The following is a 17393-nucleotide window of genomic DNA, read 5'->3' as shown; positions in this document are numbered from 1 at the left end:
CCCAAAGAATGGAGTCCTTAGTCATTCTGGTGCCAGCTCATAATGCTATCTATTTCTTTAAGCCTGTGGACAAACATCAGGCCTCAGAGGGTGGAGGATAGTGGTTTGTTCACAGGCCTCATCATGCCCCCTTCCTTCCTGAGGCCTGTTGCAGGATGGAACGTTGAAAAATCCCAACTTATTTGCACATATTTAAGTGTTGCTTGGCTGTTTTAGAAAACAAATGGCACCTTGATTGCTTAACAATTCCAAGGGCTATTTTCAGAAACCAAAGACAAAAGGCCAAATTGGAGTTCTTTGTCTCAAATAGATGTTCAGATTTCCCGTCCTGTTTTGTATTCCATTATTATAGTGTGGCTGAAAGTATCACTTATGTACAACTGATGGGATGTGAGATAGTTTTCTATGGTACAAAAGAAAACATTTTTTAAGTTTATTTTAATAGTTACTCACTCCCATCCAGTTGATTCTGACTCATAGTGACCCCTGTAGGGTTTCCAAAGCTATAAATCTTTATGGAAGCAGACTGCCCACTCTTTCTTCCAAGAAGCAGCTAGTGGTTTCAAACCACGACCTTTGGATTAGCAGCCCAATGCCTTCACTGCAGTGCCATCAGTTGTTGTTGCTATGTGCTGTTGAGTCGGACCTGACCCATAGCGACCCCTCCTTGGGTTTCCGAGGCAGTATCACTACGGAAGTAGAATGCCCAATCTTCCTTCCGAGGAGTGGCTGGTGGGTTTGAATCATCAGCCTCCTGGTTAGTAGTCAAGTGCCTTAGACACAATGCTACCAGAGCTCCTTCTAATAGTTCTTTTTTTTTTTTTTAATTTAATGTATACTAGAAATAAAACATAATTAACCCACAATGCCCATGATTTCCTATATATAATTGCCTAGGACAATGATTCTTAATACTGGATGCACATTAGAATCATTCTGAAAACTTAACAACAACAACTGAACAATGATGCTGGAGCCCACCATAGATCAATTAAATCAGGATTTCTGGAGGTGCCCCACATTAGATAGTTTATAAAAGCTCTTCCAGTTGATGCTAAAGTGCAGCCAGCATTGAAAACAACTAAACTAGGCTGGGGTTATCTTTTTTTTAAGTGAATATGTTTAAATAAAATACTGAATATATAATATCAAAGACATTATATTGATATGGCAGAAATCATGATGGTCCTGTGTTGTGCTAATAACTACAGTTTGGTGAACATTTCATTCTATCATGAGCTCCCATTCTATAGGACAAATTTCCTCCTAAAGAACAAATAGAAAAGCAGCAATAGCTCATAAATATGAATGTGGTGGTGTGACAAGAGCAAGACTAATTATTTGGGCATGCTCAAAACCAAACTCACTGCCATCAAGTTGATTCGACTCACAGCAACCCCTCCTTGGGTTTCCAAGGCGGTATCTCTATGGAAGTTGCCCAGTCTTCCTTCCAAGGAATGGCTGGTGGGTTTGAACCACCAGCCTTCAGATTAGCAGTCAAGTGCCTTAGGCACTACCCACAGGAAATTTGGAACAGTGCGTGGGAAGGGTATCATAAGTCAGGTAAGATCTAGGAGTTGATCAAGAAGACTCTTCTTTCCCCAGTTTATTATTCTCTGACTCTTCCAGCAAATAGTCTGGACTCTTCCATCTCATAATTTAAAATTGTGTCTTTTCCTCTTTCCCTCCTGCCTTTTGACCATTCCCCGCTCCCACTCCACCCAATGACTGAACCTTAAAACAAGGGAATATGGAAAAAGAAAAGATGATAAAGGATCTAGAATGACATGTTCCTGCATGATGGGATTTCAAGTGACTTTTTTTTTTTATTCCATTAGTTCTTTTATTCATCTCTTCATTCATACACCAAGCATTTATTGATACCGTCTATGTACCAAAGGATCTCTGGTGGCGTAGTGGATAACATATTTGTCTGCTAACCAGAAAGTTAGCCTTTTCACTTTTAAGTATCAAAAAGCAAAAAAACCAAACTCACTGCTGTCGAGTCGGATCCTGCATAGCAACCACTCCTTGGGTTTCCGAGGTGGTATCTCTACAGAAGTAGATTGCCCAATCTTCTTTCAGAGGAGTGGCTGGTGGGTTTGAACCACCATCCTTCTGGTTAGCAGTCAAATGCCTTAGGCACTACGCCACCAGAGCTCCTGCTTTTAAGTGTAGCCAGATTTTTTTTTTTTTCTCACTGAGCATTACTGTCTTTATCTTATGATAAAGCAAATCTTGAAGTCATTTTCATTTGAGGAAAACTAAATGATGCATACTCAGAAGGAAGCTGGGGCAATCTACTTCCGTAGCGATACTGCCTCCGAAACCCAAGGAGGGGTCGCTATGAGTCAGAACCGACTCGATGGCACATAACAACAACAACAAATGATGCATATGGTTAGGCATTCTGCTGTCATCATATAACCAGAAACATGGTGGAAGGAAGAGTGGCTCCAGAGTCTGCCACACCTGAGAGTCACTGAAGAGCTGCATGGAAAAGCCCTGGAGAGACATTTCCTCTGCAAAATGGAGGAAATAAAACTCATCCTGAGGCACTGAAAAAGGTGCTCAAACACCTTTTCCTCTATTCTTTCATCTGTTAAATGGGGATAATGGTATTTGTGTTTACCTACCTCTGAGAGACATTATCAAGTCTATTTAAAGTCTCTTCCAATGAAAGCTGCTGTGTAATTACCAAGAGCAGCTATGATAAAGAAACCTAAATACAACAGCAAATCAGCTGGAACCAATTCTCCAGGGAGTTTACTTCTCTGGAAATTTTTAAGAAAAGGGTATCAGTTGCCCTTTGGGGATTTTTGGATACCATTCTGGCTGGAAGTTGCAGGAAGGCTAGCTAACTTTCAAAGCCTCTTCCTGGCCAATGACCCACCATCAGCCTCTGCTGACTTTTCCCGTGTAGTCTAAGCAGTTTCCATCTGAAATTCCTCCTTCAAGTTCTCACACATCTTACTCACAAACTCTTTTATCCCTGAAATAAATCCCAAGCAAGGTGCATACCTGCAAAAGAAAAAAAAAGTAACAGAGACATAGAGAGAAAAGCAAAATTATAATGTGGGGAAAATGTGTACTTTATAGGTGATAAGTAATGGAGGATTCTGTGATGGTTAAAATAACTTAATGATTTGTTTTACCATGATATAAGGATAATACAAGCTAATTGAAGGAAGTAACTGATCATTAGTGCCAGGCATGGCTAAAATTCATATGGCAAAGTATGTCAATTCCTGCCCTATGAGCTTTTCAAGGCTGCACATCTTTACAGAAGCAGACTGCCACATCTTTCTCCCAAGGAGCAGCTGGTGGGTTCGAACAACTGCCTTTTTGGTTGGTTAGTAGCCAAACGTTTTAACCACTGTGCCCTCAGGAATCCTGGCAAAGTATGTTGTTGTTGTTGTTAGGTACCATTAAGTCGGTTCTGATTCACAGCAACCCTGGGTACAATAGAACGATACACTGACAGGTCCTGTGCCATGTTCACAAGCTTCAGCCCATCATTGCGGCCACTGTGTCAATCCATCTCATTGAGAGTCTACCCTTTTCTTTGCTGATCCTCTACTTTACCAAATATGATATCCTGCTCCGGGGATGGGTCCCTTCTGACAACATGACCAAAGTATGAGAGATGGAATGTGGCCATTCTCTCTTCCAAGGCAAAGTATGTAGAGTAGATTAAATGGGAGCAGAGACACAGAAATCAGGGACACGACTATTACAAAAGCTCAAGAGAAGCCAGACCAGCAAAAACAATCAGTTTGTCTGGAATAAAGAGGTAGATTTGAGAAACAATATAGCTAGATAGAGTCTATACCAAAAACAAAACAAAACAACAACAAAAAAAAAACCTCACTCTGACTCATAGTGACCCCCATTGAGTTTACAAGTGGTAAATCTTTAGGGACGTAGATGTCCCAGTCTTTCTCCCGCGGAGTGGCTGGCAAGTTTAAACTGCCAACCTTCTGGTTAGCAGTCAAATGCCTTAGGTACTATGCCACCAGAGCTCCTTATATAGAATCTACATTGTTGTTAGGACTTGGAAAAACATTAAATGTAGCACAAAAATGGGGAAAGTCAAGGATAATCACCATAAATTTGGTGATTGGTTCATCATAAGATTTGGTGACTTCCTTAACAGAGAAATATGGCAGCCAAGAGAGTGAGTAAGTTGAATTTATAAATAATATTTTGATCAATACTTCCATAGGAAGTCTAATAGGAAGTCTAATGATTCTATACTTTCATTAAACATGCTTAGGTAGTAAATAGTCTCACTTTTTATAAACAGTATAAACTATGATATCTGAGGGAGCTCTGGTGGTGTAGTGCCTGAGGCACTTGACTGCTAACCGGAAGGCTGGCAGTTCAAACCCACCAGCAACTCCTCGGAAGGAAGATGGGGCAATCTACCTATATCTGAAAGGATTCTAAGCAATAAAAGAAAACACCAAAATTCCAAAGATTGATTTTCAAACGAGTGTTTTGTAAGGTTAATTATTATGTATGGTAATTAGCTGTCATTTATAGATTGATTACTATTATGTAAATATTTTTCATATGTAACCCAGATGTTAGCTAGAGGCTTTCCAGGTTTATTAAAGATTTAGCAGAACCGAGACAAACCCCTTCAGTCCATGGCCTGTGGGAATCCAAAGCCAGGTCTTGTTTCTAGACTCCCTGCAGGCTTGTGCCCTCCTGGTCTATTCCAGCGTCCAGATTACTACCATACGTTGATGCTCCTCTACCACCAGACATGAAACTGTGCATTCACTTTTTATAAGATATATATTTTATAGCCATGATGTCTTGAGTTAAGTCCACTGAAATAAGAAGGTCATGGGGAAGATGCATAGCTTCTTTCAGTCTTGCCCAGCCTGTGTCCCACAGCCTCAATTATTTCTCCTTCACTCTGCAGAGGCATTCATCTTTCAAGGTGCCAGCAGAACAAGAGCTTTTCATTTGCTGGATGGACTGGCACTAGAGGGTAGTTTTGTGTGTAAGTAGAAAAATAAAACCAGTTGTCATGGAGTCGACTCCTACCTATGGTGACCCCATGTGTGTCAGAGTGGAACTGAGCTCCACAGAGTTTCCATTGACTGATTTTTTTGGAAGTAGATTGCCAGCCCTTTCTTCCAAGGCACCTCTAGATGGATGTAAATCACCAAACTGAAGTTAGCCGTCCAACAGTTTAACCATTTGTAGGACTCTTTGGTTGTAAGTAGCAACTATTTATTTTCCTGTTCACGTTAAGTGTCTTAGTGAACCCTAACAACATACTTGCAGGAAGATGTTATGACTCCCACTTTACAGATGAAGCAGTTGAGGCTTAGCTCAAATACCAGCTGAAGAATATACATGCATGACATGATAGAAATTCCCTGCAATTAAGTTGATTCTGACTCATAGTGACCCTATAAGTCTGAGTAGAACTGCCTCATAGGGTTTCCAAGGCTGTACATCTTCACAGAAGCAGACTGCCACATTTTTCTCCCATGAAATGACAGAGATTTTTAAATCCAGTTCTGGCTGATATCGAACTTGAAATAAACTTGGTCTTTGAAGGATAAGGAAGTGATTTTATGTCCCAGTTTATTTTGCCACTTTAAAATTGCTAAGTTTCTCCATCAAACCTTCATGTTTCAGAAAAATAAATAAATAAATAAAAATAGCCACACGCTCCTAAAGCCCATATTGTGGGGCAATTACAGAGTAAAAATCCCAGTGATTTAGTATCATTTCACCGAAAACTAGTTCATTGCCATTGAGTCAGATCCAACTCAGCAACCTCTCCTTGGGTTTCCAAGGCGGAATCTCTACAGAAATAGCTTGCCCAATCTTCCTTCGGAGGAGTGGCTGGTGGGTTTGAACCGCCAGCCTTCTGGTTAGTGGTCAAATGCCTTAAGCACTAATCATGGTGTGGGGAAACATTATGTCATGGATCTTTTGTTATCACTATTTTACAAATAAGGTCAAAGAAGGTCAAAAAGTTAGCCCAAGTTCATACATCTCAGAACAACTGAAGCCAGCCGTCCCCCTCTAGCGATCTTTGAGGCCTGTATCCGTAACAACCAGGCTGTTCTCTCACTAATGAAAATGTTTTCAATGGCTGTCCCTACTAGAATGGAAGTAAACACCATAAGAAATAGAAAAGTTGCCCCTGTTGCTCCCACCATTATCTCCAGTGCTTAGAACCCTGCCTGGCATATAGTAGGAACTCAGTAATTGCTAAATAAATGAATTGAAACAAAGTATAAATCAGTATAGAAAATAAATATGAAAAAAGAGGACTGATGTTTAAAACATTTAATCAGAAGAAACAGGATAGGGGAAAATGGCCTGAAAACGCTTGGGTTGATTTGGTTTGGTTTTAAATCTGTATTTGTCATCAACCAGAAGCAGAACCGCTCAACGCTGCACCGTGACTACTAAAAACCACTGTAAGTTTAGAGAGCCTTAAAAGAAAAACTAGTATAGGCCATATCACATTTGTCATATTGTGTATAATTCTGACCTTCACATTATGAAAAGGATAGTGACTGACTAGAATATTCTCAAAGGAAGTGACCAGGAAGGGTGAAGAATATGGAGACATTTGCAGAAAGGTATGGGAATTTTCAGCTTGGAAAAGAGAGCATGTACGGCACCTGTCTCTCAATATTTGAGGTACCACCAGGCCACAGATGGTAGGACTAGCTCTTATTTATTTTTTTTTTTTCTTAATTTTTATTGTGATTGGGTGAAAGTTTACAGAGCAAATTCATTGTCCATACAGCAATTCATACACATTTTGTCTCATGACATTGACTGCAATGTCCCACAATATAACAGCTCACTTCCCAATGGTACCATCTCTTATTTACCTCAGCACAAGTAGAAAATAATCTAACATTTAGAAAGCTATCCAGAAACTCTCAGTAATAGAATACATTTGGAAACATAAAGCCCATTTCATTACAAATTTACAAGATCAAAGTAATTACTTATAGAGAATACTATCAAAAGGATTCAGATATTACATAGAAAACTGGACCATATCATTGGCTCCAGATCTGGCTATATGTTAGAATCAATAGGGAGACTATAAAACATTACTGATTTTCAAGGTCTTACCTCATTGAATCGTATCTCTGAGATCTAACACCTGAGAATCTATATAGAGAATGTGACTTTTTAATCCTCCCCGATGATCCTGGTTTGGATTGGTTTCCAGGTTTAGGAAGCATGGAACTAGATTACCTCCAAGTTCCCTACTAATTCTACGTCTGAGTGATTCTTATATCATACCAGGATATCTTTGTCAATAAATAATTGAGAATTATTTATAATCTGTAAGATGAATTTTGTCTAAATGCACCTAGGTAGCTCTGAAGTGCCAGAAATCCAGCTAATTTCTTAAAACAATTCTTGCAATCTAGTTAACAAAAAACTTTTTTCATGTATCATGAAAAGGATAACTTTACCTGGCCTGGTTCCCAATTATTAAAGTTCCAAATCACCGAAATATAAATAAATGAGACTTTACCGTACTTAGAACACCAGTATGATGAAAAATTTGTTTACACCGAGAGGTTTTATGTCATTCTTCAATCATTCATCCCGGAACCGAAGTACATATGCGCACGAGCACACACGCGTACACACGCACAAACACGCACAAATGTGACACATGGTAAATGTTGGGCAATTACTGAGCTGGAACAAAGGAGACCTTCAGATTCTGCCGTCTTTCTACCTAATCTTTTCCTAGGAAGCATCTAGGAACTTAAATCAAATGTATCCAGATAATATTGTTCATCATGATATTCTCAGCACTGCGTTTAAATTATCTAATTCCTTATATTTTAAATGTGTTAGTTTAGTCAAAGTGGTGCCAGGAAGAGGAGTGAAAAGGACTGTTTTTCAAATAATAACAGACATGAAAAGAATTTACTAATTTTGGCTAAACTGATCCCCTATGTAAAGAGTTTCTAAAAAGTATGCCATGTTGTCATATAAGGGAGCTCTAATTACTGCAAAAGGCGCTCTGGTGGTGTAGTTCAGTTGTTGCAATAGGGCTACATTTGTAGATTTTGCCTATTTGAAAATTAAACTTGTAAAACCCAGTTGGAATTAGTTACAAAGGAATCTTTGAAACCGACTTCAGCACAGTTAGTTCAGATTCTCTTAATTTTACTTTTCTAGTTCACAAGGTATCTTTTTTTTCATGGTATTTTCAAATTGAAATCCACACCCATCAAATAAATAGCATGAAAATTAGAGGTTCTAGATCCAATCCGCATTCATTCTTATCTGTCATTATTGTCGTTGTTACTATTGTTATTGTTATTGTTGTGTTGTTACTATTGTTATTGCACATTGTAAAAAGAAAGGAAGCTTTTCCACAGGAGTTAGTCATGTGTCTTACTTTCAAGGTATAATTGAATAGTTGGCATTGCATTTAAATCAAAGTAAAATATGTGATGGTTTTTCTCATTTGCATTATTCGTAAGAAATAGGAAATGTAATCACTAATAGGTTATCTTATTTGGATTCAGAAAAGTTCATAGTTTTATTTAATGGCCAAATATCTATTTTCTTATAACAAGGCTCAAAAGATAGCCAATATACCTGAAGTGATAATATTCTAAGAACAGATAATTAAGATAACAACTGGGTAAGGAAAATGCTCTTAATTAGCTTATATTTATATACATGGACTCAATTTCAATAAAAAATATCATTTTTCTTTTTTATCTACTTAAATAGGAGCACTGGTGGCATAGTGCCTAAGGCATTTGACTGCTAACCAGAAGGCTGGTGGTTCAAACCCACCAGACAATCTACTTCCATAGAGATAAGCCTCAGAAACCCAAGGAGGAGTTGCTATGAGTCAAATCGACTCAATGGCAGTAAGTTTGGTTTTGGTTTAGCTATTTAAATCAGGTTTAGACTGCTGAAATAAAGCCCACATTGTATTGTCAATATCTGAAGATTGATAATAATTTACTGGACAGTTTATAGAGAACTTTCATCTCACTATTTTACATGATCCTCATAACAACTGAGGAGTCAAATCAGATATTATAAGTGTATTTAACTATGAGAAAGCATAGGCTTTAGGAGGTCAAGTAACTTATACAATGTCACTTGGTTTAGTAAGAAAGTCAGCACTAGCATCCAGGTATCTGGGTCTTAATAAGAAGTTGTGACAGAATAAAAATTAATAACTAATAGTTAATTAAATATAACATATTAATTAAAAATAATAAATGTTATTTAAAATAACAATAATAATTTTTAAAAGAACATGGTATGTCATGGCTGTCACAGAGTTAGAAGGTTTAGGTCTGAACACTTTCTGCCACTTAATATGACTATAGGCACTTTCTTACTTCTGTAAAATGAAGAGTTATACCTACCATACAGGGCTATTTTGAGAGTCAATGGCAAGAAAAAACACTCAAATGTGTTTTAACTCATGGTCTTTTTTTGTTTGTTTGTTTTCCTGTGCTTTCTCATATTTTTGCTTTCTATGTGATTCACTTTCACAAGATGGAATTTTAAATTTTAGAATGAAAATACATTGATATCAAGTTGAAAAATGGAATAACATCAGCATTAGAGAGGGAATGTTCCAAGTAAAATGCCATAATAAATTGAGTTTATGACGATATAAATATAACAGTGCAAAGATTTGGAACATGTCTTCACTCACTAAGAAGGTCGTAGATAATGGAGTCAAAACACTGGCCCTTTGTAGAAAACGCATAGATGGGATTTCCTTTACTTCCATGTTATATGTGACTCTATAGCCCCTGCCCACTTCATTAGGTCCCCAGAGGTCACCTGGATGGGTTAGGGATTCGTCTTGGTTATGTGGAGTCTTTTCCTGTTTCTGTGTTAGCACTTTGAATCATGTCATTGTTGGCAGGGGCTGGACATTGTTACCATTTGCCAGCTGTTCAGTGACTTATGTGTTGGTGGTCTCAGACCAGTTCTTAGAGGACAGATGGCAAAGACTGGCTCTTTGGGCAAAGAGGACAATGACTCTAGATCCTCTCTTATTCTGCACACATAGTCTATCTAGGTCAGTGTTGAAAATCACCAGTGGGAATGGTTCAGGGAAGCTGTCTTTGCCAACAAATGAACATATTTAAGCCATACATTTATCTCCCTTTGTCCTTCATTAAACACATTTTGAAAACAGTGCATGTATTTATATATTAAACCATAGATTTAATTATGCTGTTTTGGACACAACCACCACTTTAAAAAGTCCTTTCCTCTATGTCTAACCAGTTGATGAGATGGGCCTACGTGCCCCCACCTGAAGTCTGGCACCATGTACTCATGTGGTCAGATACAGCATTGTGACTTTCAGCTGAACAGGTTACCTATGGTAACTTACAGCGGCCTAAAAAGATTATTTGTTCTCACCTTATTACACATTTGTTCTCACGTCTATTATACATACAAAGTGGTTGATTATTTGGACTAAAAATTACAGCCAAAAAAAAAAAAGAATCTTATATCAGTTCTGTAATTAAGCATTTAATAGATTACATAGTACATGATTTATGGATGCATTTTTTACAAATAAAAGAAAGGAACTCATCACATTGACTTTTCTTAACACCTGTGACAAACCCACCCCAGTCACTGAAACCTTCAATGCCAATGTGGAGTTCTTTGCTATTGTATGCTGGTTTTGTTTTCTATCTACTAGACCGTAAGGGATACAGGTATAGTTCAAAAAGTGCTTTAAATTCAGAGAAGTTGGGTTCTCTTTTTGTTGTGTTGGTTGTTTTTTGTGTTCCTCAGCTATGTGCACAGGGTGGCAAAATTAATATTGCAAGCTGCTATTACATTAGCCATTCTTCAATAATCATGGCTCCCTCTGTCCATGTGTCTCTAACACAGGGGTTTCTCCACTGAGGGTTTTTCCCACTGAGGCATATACAATGCATTTAATGGCACCAGAGTTTCATTACAGGAATTCTCTTGTCTCCTTCACATGGAAACGTCATTAACTGTATTAAGTTAACTTTCCAAATGTTAGGTTCTTAACCAATAAACAGTGCTTCTCCACAGGGACATATTTCGCCAAGTGTCCTTGAATCACGACAGGCTGAATACTAGTAACAGATTCAGGACCACACTGTGGGGTTGTGGTCCTATTTAGGAAGAACCCATTTTTATTTATTAACTATTTCCTTCTATCATGGTTGCTCCCGCTTCTTCCACCATGTTCAGCCTTTCAGGTAAATGAAAAGTTCAATTATATGTAAAGCAACTATTCAATCAGCAGCCCCCTCATGGGGGTCTGTGCCTCCCTGCCCTGCTTCCATCACAAGTGTGTTCAATCCATTACTGTTCCTGAGGATTGTACATCCATCAGGTCGAGTGTGCCGGCCAGGGTGCATCTTATAGCTTTTACTGCATATGAGCCATTGCAGGCCTGTGCTCAGGAACTGCCAGGCAGACTGGGAATCACAGTCACGGTTAATAGCAGCGAATTGCCAGCTCTTGATGGGCGGGTAGTCACTCCTTTCAGTGGTTGCCCCCTGGGGGAGAAGGTAGAAAAACAGAGGGAGGGAATTAGAGTGACTTTGCACAGTTGAGCAGGTTCATGCCGCTGGATCAGTGGCAAGCATTGGCAGGGCTCCACTCTGGGGAGGCTCACAACAACATCACAGTCTCATTTTTACCGATTGGTGCTGCTGTATCGCCAGTGGTGCACAGGGGCGGGGGGGGGGGGGGGGGAGGAGGGAGAGCTGGGAGTGGGGGAAAAGGATGAAGGCGGAAGTCTAAGTGAAATGAAACAAACAAAAAGTCCTGAGCAGACTGGTTAACCCACCAAGTTAGCCCTGTGCTACTAATTGTACCAAACTAGTGTTTGAAGTTCCCTGGGTGATTAAAGAGTTGGCTCACAAACTCTCTGCATAACCTTAATTTTTTCAAGGTTCTTTGAGTGGAGAATGGCTTATAATAATGATTTTGACTAATACGATTTTTGACATGCAACTTTAATGCTTAACCTTAGTACAACTCCAGAGTATTTCATGTGTACTCAGCTGTAAAGAGTGATGATTTAAAGGGATAATATAAGAAAAAGGTCGTTCTAGAATGAACCTCTAACAAATTGCATAAAGGGAGCTTATTATTCCATGAGTATAGGGATATGCAGCTCTTCTGATCATATTTCTGCTTGGTTCAAAAAATTGTTGAGACATGAATGGGAAAAGAAACAGGAAAAAATGAAATAGAAATCTGCAAGCAAGGAACATTCTTTTGACGGTTATGATTTTGTTGCCACTAAAAAGACTCTACAATAATATGGTTATTCATCTCCTCTTTGTTTTGGGTGAAGAATTCGCTCTAACAAGAAAATGCTGTTGTTGGTTGGAGGGTTGCCGCCTGGACCGGACCGGCTCCCCAGCAATTTGGTCCAATATTATGATGATGAAAAGAAGACATGGAAAATACTCACAAGTGAGTGGACTTTTTTTTTTTTTTTTATCCACCTATTTATTTCAGTTTAGAACTGCCTCGATGAATTCTAAAACATGGTTAATCAAATTAGACATTTTATTGATTTGTTACCCTTTGGAGGTTTGTTTATGTATCATAGGGGACTTAGAGTAAAAGAGTAAATTAACACTGCAGAGGTGGCCAATGTGGTGGTCGAATAGCCCTGTATTAAAACTGACCTACAATCACTGTACTTGGTTTACGTTTCTGTATGAGCTGGGGCCTGCAGGGCCAGAGATCTTCCAAAAGAAATTAATTCCTCAGATATTTTCTTTGGTGATTGAAAAGTGATATTTAATAGCAACAGCAAATTATCCCACTTTGAATTTTCTCATATCAAAATGGTTGTTGTGTGTGTTGTCTCTGTAACTAACATCTATTCTGCTGTTTAGGCATTTTGACTTATTTTCCATCTGGGGAGCAGGTCTTTAGAGAAAAGCCCCCTCATACTGCTCTACAGCTTGGATGGACAGATATATTCATGACCTAACCCAGCCATATTAAATTGTGCTTGCAAACTTCCACCCAAGATTCTCTTCCTCCCTTCCTTAAAGGGTGATTGTGTTTTACAGCAAACCTCTTGCCTTGGGCACTGAAATTTGGAACTTATTGTTATATCGGTTATGATTCCCAATTTGACTCAGTCATGGAATCAAAAATCATCATTTCTTGAGTGCAGTAGGCTGTGTGCACCGTCCCCTCGTGGGCACAGTGGCTGCACTGGTCAATAAAACTAAATTTTAACTGTCAAAACTGCCCAGAGCTGTATAGATAAAATAATAAATGAAGAATTTTGATCCATCAATCAAAGCTTTACATTTAAAACCAACAAAAGTGAAAGTTGGATTTTCTTATCGCATGTATTTTTTAAGCATTTACGTATGTTTATCAATTTGTTTGTTAAGTCACTTCCTTTCCTCTCCCTGAAAGTCCTTTAGAATAATAGAAGCAGGACAACAGTTTGCCCATAAGAGCAGAAGAAAAGACATGTGAGGTGGTGCTTGAAATAATACATTTCTGAGCTGGCTTACCCCAGCGAAACCTGCAGTAGCATTGTCCAAGAACTGCAACGAGAAAGCTCCCTGGACACCTATCCACTCCAGTTGTAGTAAAGAAGTGGTACAATAGTAGCAGCAAGATTAGGGAGAAGAAAGAAAGAAAGAAAAATAAGTTAGAAATGTCTTAAAATAAATTTTATTCTTCCCTGATAAAAATCCTGTTAATAGTGGTTTAAGCATCTGAATGAGTGACCAAGCTCTATTTCAGGGATTCCTCAGAATGAAAACTAAAGTGCAGCCAAATGATCCATTTCTGACACTTGACCAATAGAGAAAGCCTATACAAAATGAGATATGAAGGCTGGGAGGAGGAGAGAGGGAAGAGGAAGACAACAGAGAAAAAGAGACTAAGGAATAGGAAAATATTAGACTCAACCAGTAAATGATATTCATTCACAAACCCATCTGTTTTCCCAAATATATCAGCCTAGAGTCAGTGAAAGCCTTTGTTAAAGGCAAAATAATTAACTAAAGCATTGTGCACAGTACCTAAGAAAAGTCATGTGTTCATTTTAAACTTCCCTCAGAAATGGATGACCATCTAACTTATTGCCCAAACTGAAACACTTTTGAGGATGAAATGGGGAACTATAGCTTAAGCTAGACTATCAGGTATAGTAGGGAGCCTATGGTTGCCCTGATCAACTTGTTTTATAAGCCTGACTTAACCCTCTACTTGGAGGGATAGAGCAAGAAAGAACAAACTTTGAATCAGATGACTTTGGTTCAAACCCAGATCTATGACTTTGAATAATTCATAAAGATGTGAGTCATGGTTTCTTCATTTTGTTTGAGGTCGTTTGAGTATTTTTATGATAAAACTATGTTTATAAATTATCTAGTATATAGCAAGCCCTTAGTAAATTGTAAATACTTTTGTTATTATTATAACACCACTACTAATATTGACCAAAAATGCAACCAAGAAGTGTTGATTATTATTGGTGATTGGAATGCAAAAGTTAGAAACAAAGAAGAATCATCAGTAGTTGGAAAATATATGGACTTGGTGATAGAAATGACACTGAAGATCACATGATAGAATTTTGTAAGACCAGGAACTTATTCATCGCAAATATTTTTCAACAATATAAATGGTAGTTATACATGTGGACTTTGCCAGATGGAATACATAGGAATCAGATCAACTACATCTATGCAAAGAGACTACAGAGAAACTCAATATCTTCAGCCAAAACAAGGCCAGGATCTGAGTGTGAAATAGACCATCAACTGCTCATATACAAGTTCAAGTTGAAGTTGAAGACAATTAAAACAAGTCCACAAGCACCAAAATATGATCTTAATTATATACCACCTAGATTTAGAGACCATTTAAAGAATAGATTTGATGCATTGAACACCAATGCCTGAAATCCAGAGGAATTGTGCAATGACATCAAGAACGTCATCCATGAAGAAAGCAAAAGGTCATTAAAAAGTCAGGAAAGGAAGAAAAGACCAAAATGGATGTCAGAAGGGACTCTGAAAATTGTTCTTGAACAGAGTGTAGCTAAAGCAAATGGAAGAAATGACAAGATAAAAGAGCTGAACAGAGGATTTCAAAAAGCAGCTCCAGAAGACTAAGTCAATTACTATAATGAAATGTACAAAGATCTGGAGTTAGAAAACCAGAAGGGATGAACACGCTCAGCATTTCTCAAAGTGAAAGAATTAAAAAAAAAAAAATCAAGCCTCGAGTTGCAATATTGAAGATTCTATGGGCAGAATATTGAATGATGCAGGAAACATCAAAAGAAGATGGAAGAAATACCCAGAGTCACTGTACCAAAAATAATTGGTCAGTGTTCATCCATTTGAGGACGTGGCATATGATCAAGAACTGATGATATTGAAGGAAGAAGTTGAAGCTGCACTGAAGGAATTGGCAAAAAACAAGGCTCTGGGAATTGATAGAATACCTATTGAAATGTTTCAACAAACAGTTGCTGTGATGGAGGCACTTACTCGTCTATGCTGAGAAATTTGGAAGACAGTTACCTGGCCAACTGACTGGAAGAGATCCATATGTGTACCCATTCCAAAGAAAGGTGAGCCCACAGAATGTGGAAACTATCAAACAATATTATTGATATCACATGCAAGTAAAAATCTTCCTGTAGATAATTCAAAACAGTTGCAGCAGTATATTGACAGGGAACTTCCAGAAATGCAATCTGGATACAGAGGAGAACATGGAATGAAGAATATCATTGTTGATGCCAGATGGATCTTGGCTGAAAGCAAAGAACACCAGAAAGATGTTTACTTGTGTTTTATTGACTATGCAAAAGCATTCAATTGTGTGGATCATAACAAATTATGGATACCGTTGAGAAAAATCAGAACTCCAGAACATTTAATTGTGCTCATGAGGAACCTACATAGACCAGGAGGCAGTCGTTCAAACAGAACAAAGGGATTCTGCATGGTTTAAAATTAGGAAGCGAGTGTGTCAGGGTTGTATCCTTTCACTATACTTATTCAATCTGTATGCTGAGCAAGTAATCAGAAAAGCTGGACTATATGAAGAACATGTCATAAGGACTGGAGAAAGACTCATTAACTACCTGTGATATGCAGGGGACACAACTTTGCTTGCTGAAAGTGAGAAGACTTGAAGCACTTACTGATGAAGATTAAAGACTACAGTCTGTACTATGGATTGCACTTCAACATAAAGAAAACAAAAACTCCCACAACTGGGCCAATAAGCAGCATCACAATAAATGGAGAAAAAGTTGAAGTTGTCAAAGATTTCATATTGGTTGGTTCCAAAATCAGCCCCAATGGAAGCAGCAGTGAAGAAATCAGAGAATGTAGTGTACTGGGAAAATCTGCTGTAAAAGACCTCTTGAAAGTGCTAAAGAGCAAAGATGTCTCTTTGAAAACAGTGGTGCACCTAACCCAAGCCATGGTATTTTCAATCACCTCATATGCATGTGAAAACTGGACAATGAATAAGGAAAACCAAAGAAGAATTGATGCTTTTGAGTTGTGGTGTTGGCAAAGAATAGTGAAAGTACCATGGATTGCCAGAAGAATGAACAAATCTGTCCTGGAAGAAGTGCAGCCCGAATGCTCCTTGGAAGCGAGAATGGCTGGACTTCCTCTCACCTACTTTGGTACTTTTGTCTCAAGGGACCACTCCCTGGAGAAAGGTACCATGCTTGGTAAAGTGGAGGGTCAGTGAAAAAGGAGAAGATGGCTACAACAATGGGCTCAGGTATATCAAGGACTGTGAGGCTGGTGCAGGACCAGGCAGTCTTTCATTCTGTTGAACTTAGGGTCACTATGAGTCAGAGCTGATTCAACGGCACCTAACATCAATAACTAATATTACAACAAGGACTAAACCTTTGTACATTAAAGGCATTAGTCAGCACAAGCTCTCCATGTGGTGGAGAGGCAGGTAACACTACCATAGATACAACATGCATCACACTGCTCTGGATTAAGTAGTTTATTTCCATTGTTTTCATATGCTAGATATAATCACCTATAGACTAAGCAGGAGAGATAAATGGGCACATATTGACTCAAATTCAAAGAGATAAAGACATTAATATATAAATATAAAAATGTTCAAACCCACCAGCCACTCTGCAGAAGAAAGATGAGGCAGTCTGCTTTCATAAGATTTATAGCCTTAGAAACTCAATGGGGGGTGCTATGAGGTGCAATCTACTCCATGGCAGTGAGTCTCATTTTTTGGTTATTGTGTTAGATTGGGTTCCAACTATCACAGTCCACCCCTTGTCAACTTGGCAGTTGCACAAATCTTCTTAACCATATATAATCTCTAAA

At 38.4% G+C, this 17393-nt stretch overlaps 1 protein-coding gene across 1 annotated transcript in view; it reads left to right on the top strand.

Annotated features, from left to right (window-relative positions):
• Positions 1–17393, top strand: part of KLHL14 (kelch like family member 14) — a 135881-nt gene that overhangs the window by 24292 nt on the left and 94196 nt on the right. Inside the window, exon 2 of the mRNA XM_007945635.2 lies at positions 12368–12489. Coding sequence (XP_007943826.1) covers positions 12368–12489 — 122 coding nt within the window. The remainder of the gene's footprint in view (positions 1–12367; positions 12490–17393) is intronic.

This window comes from Orycteropus afer, unplaced genomic scaffold, assembly GCF_000298275.1.
Source record: "Orycteropus afer afer isolate SDZICR_OR568_19922 unplaced genomic scaffold, OryAfe1.0 scaffold00141, whole genome shotgun sequence".
In the NCBI taxonomy this organism is placed as follows: domain Eukaryota; kingdom Metazoa; phylum Chordata; class Mammalia; order Tubulidentata; family Orycteropodidae; genus Orycteropus; species Orycteropus afer.
The sequence above is the reverse complement of the archived record's forward strand: the minus strand, read 5'-3'. Positions and strand labels throughout refer to the sequence as shown.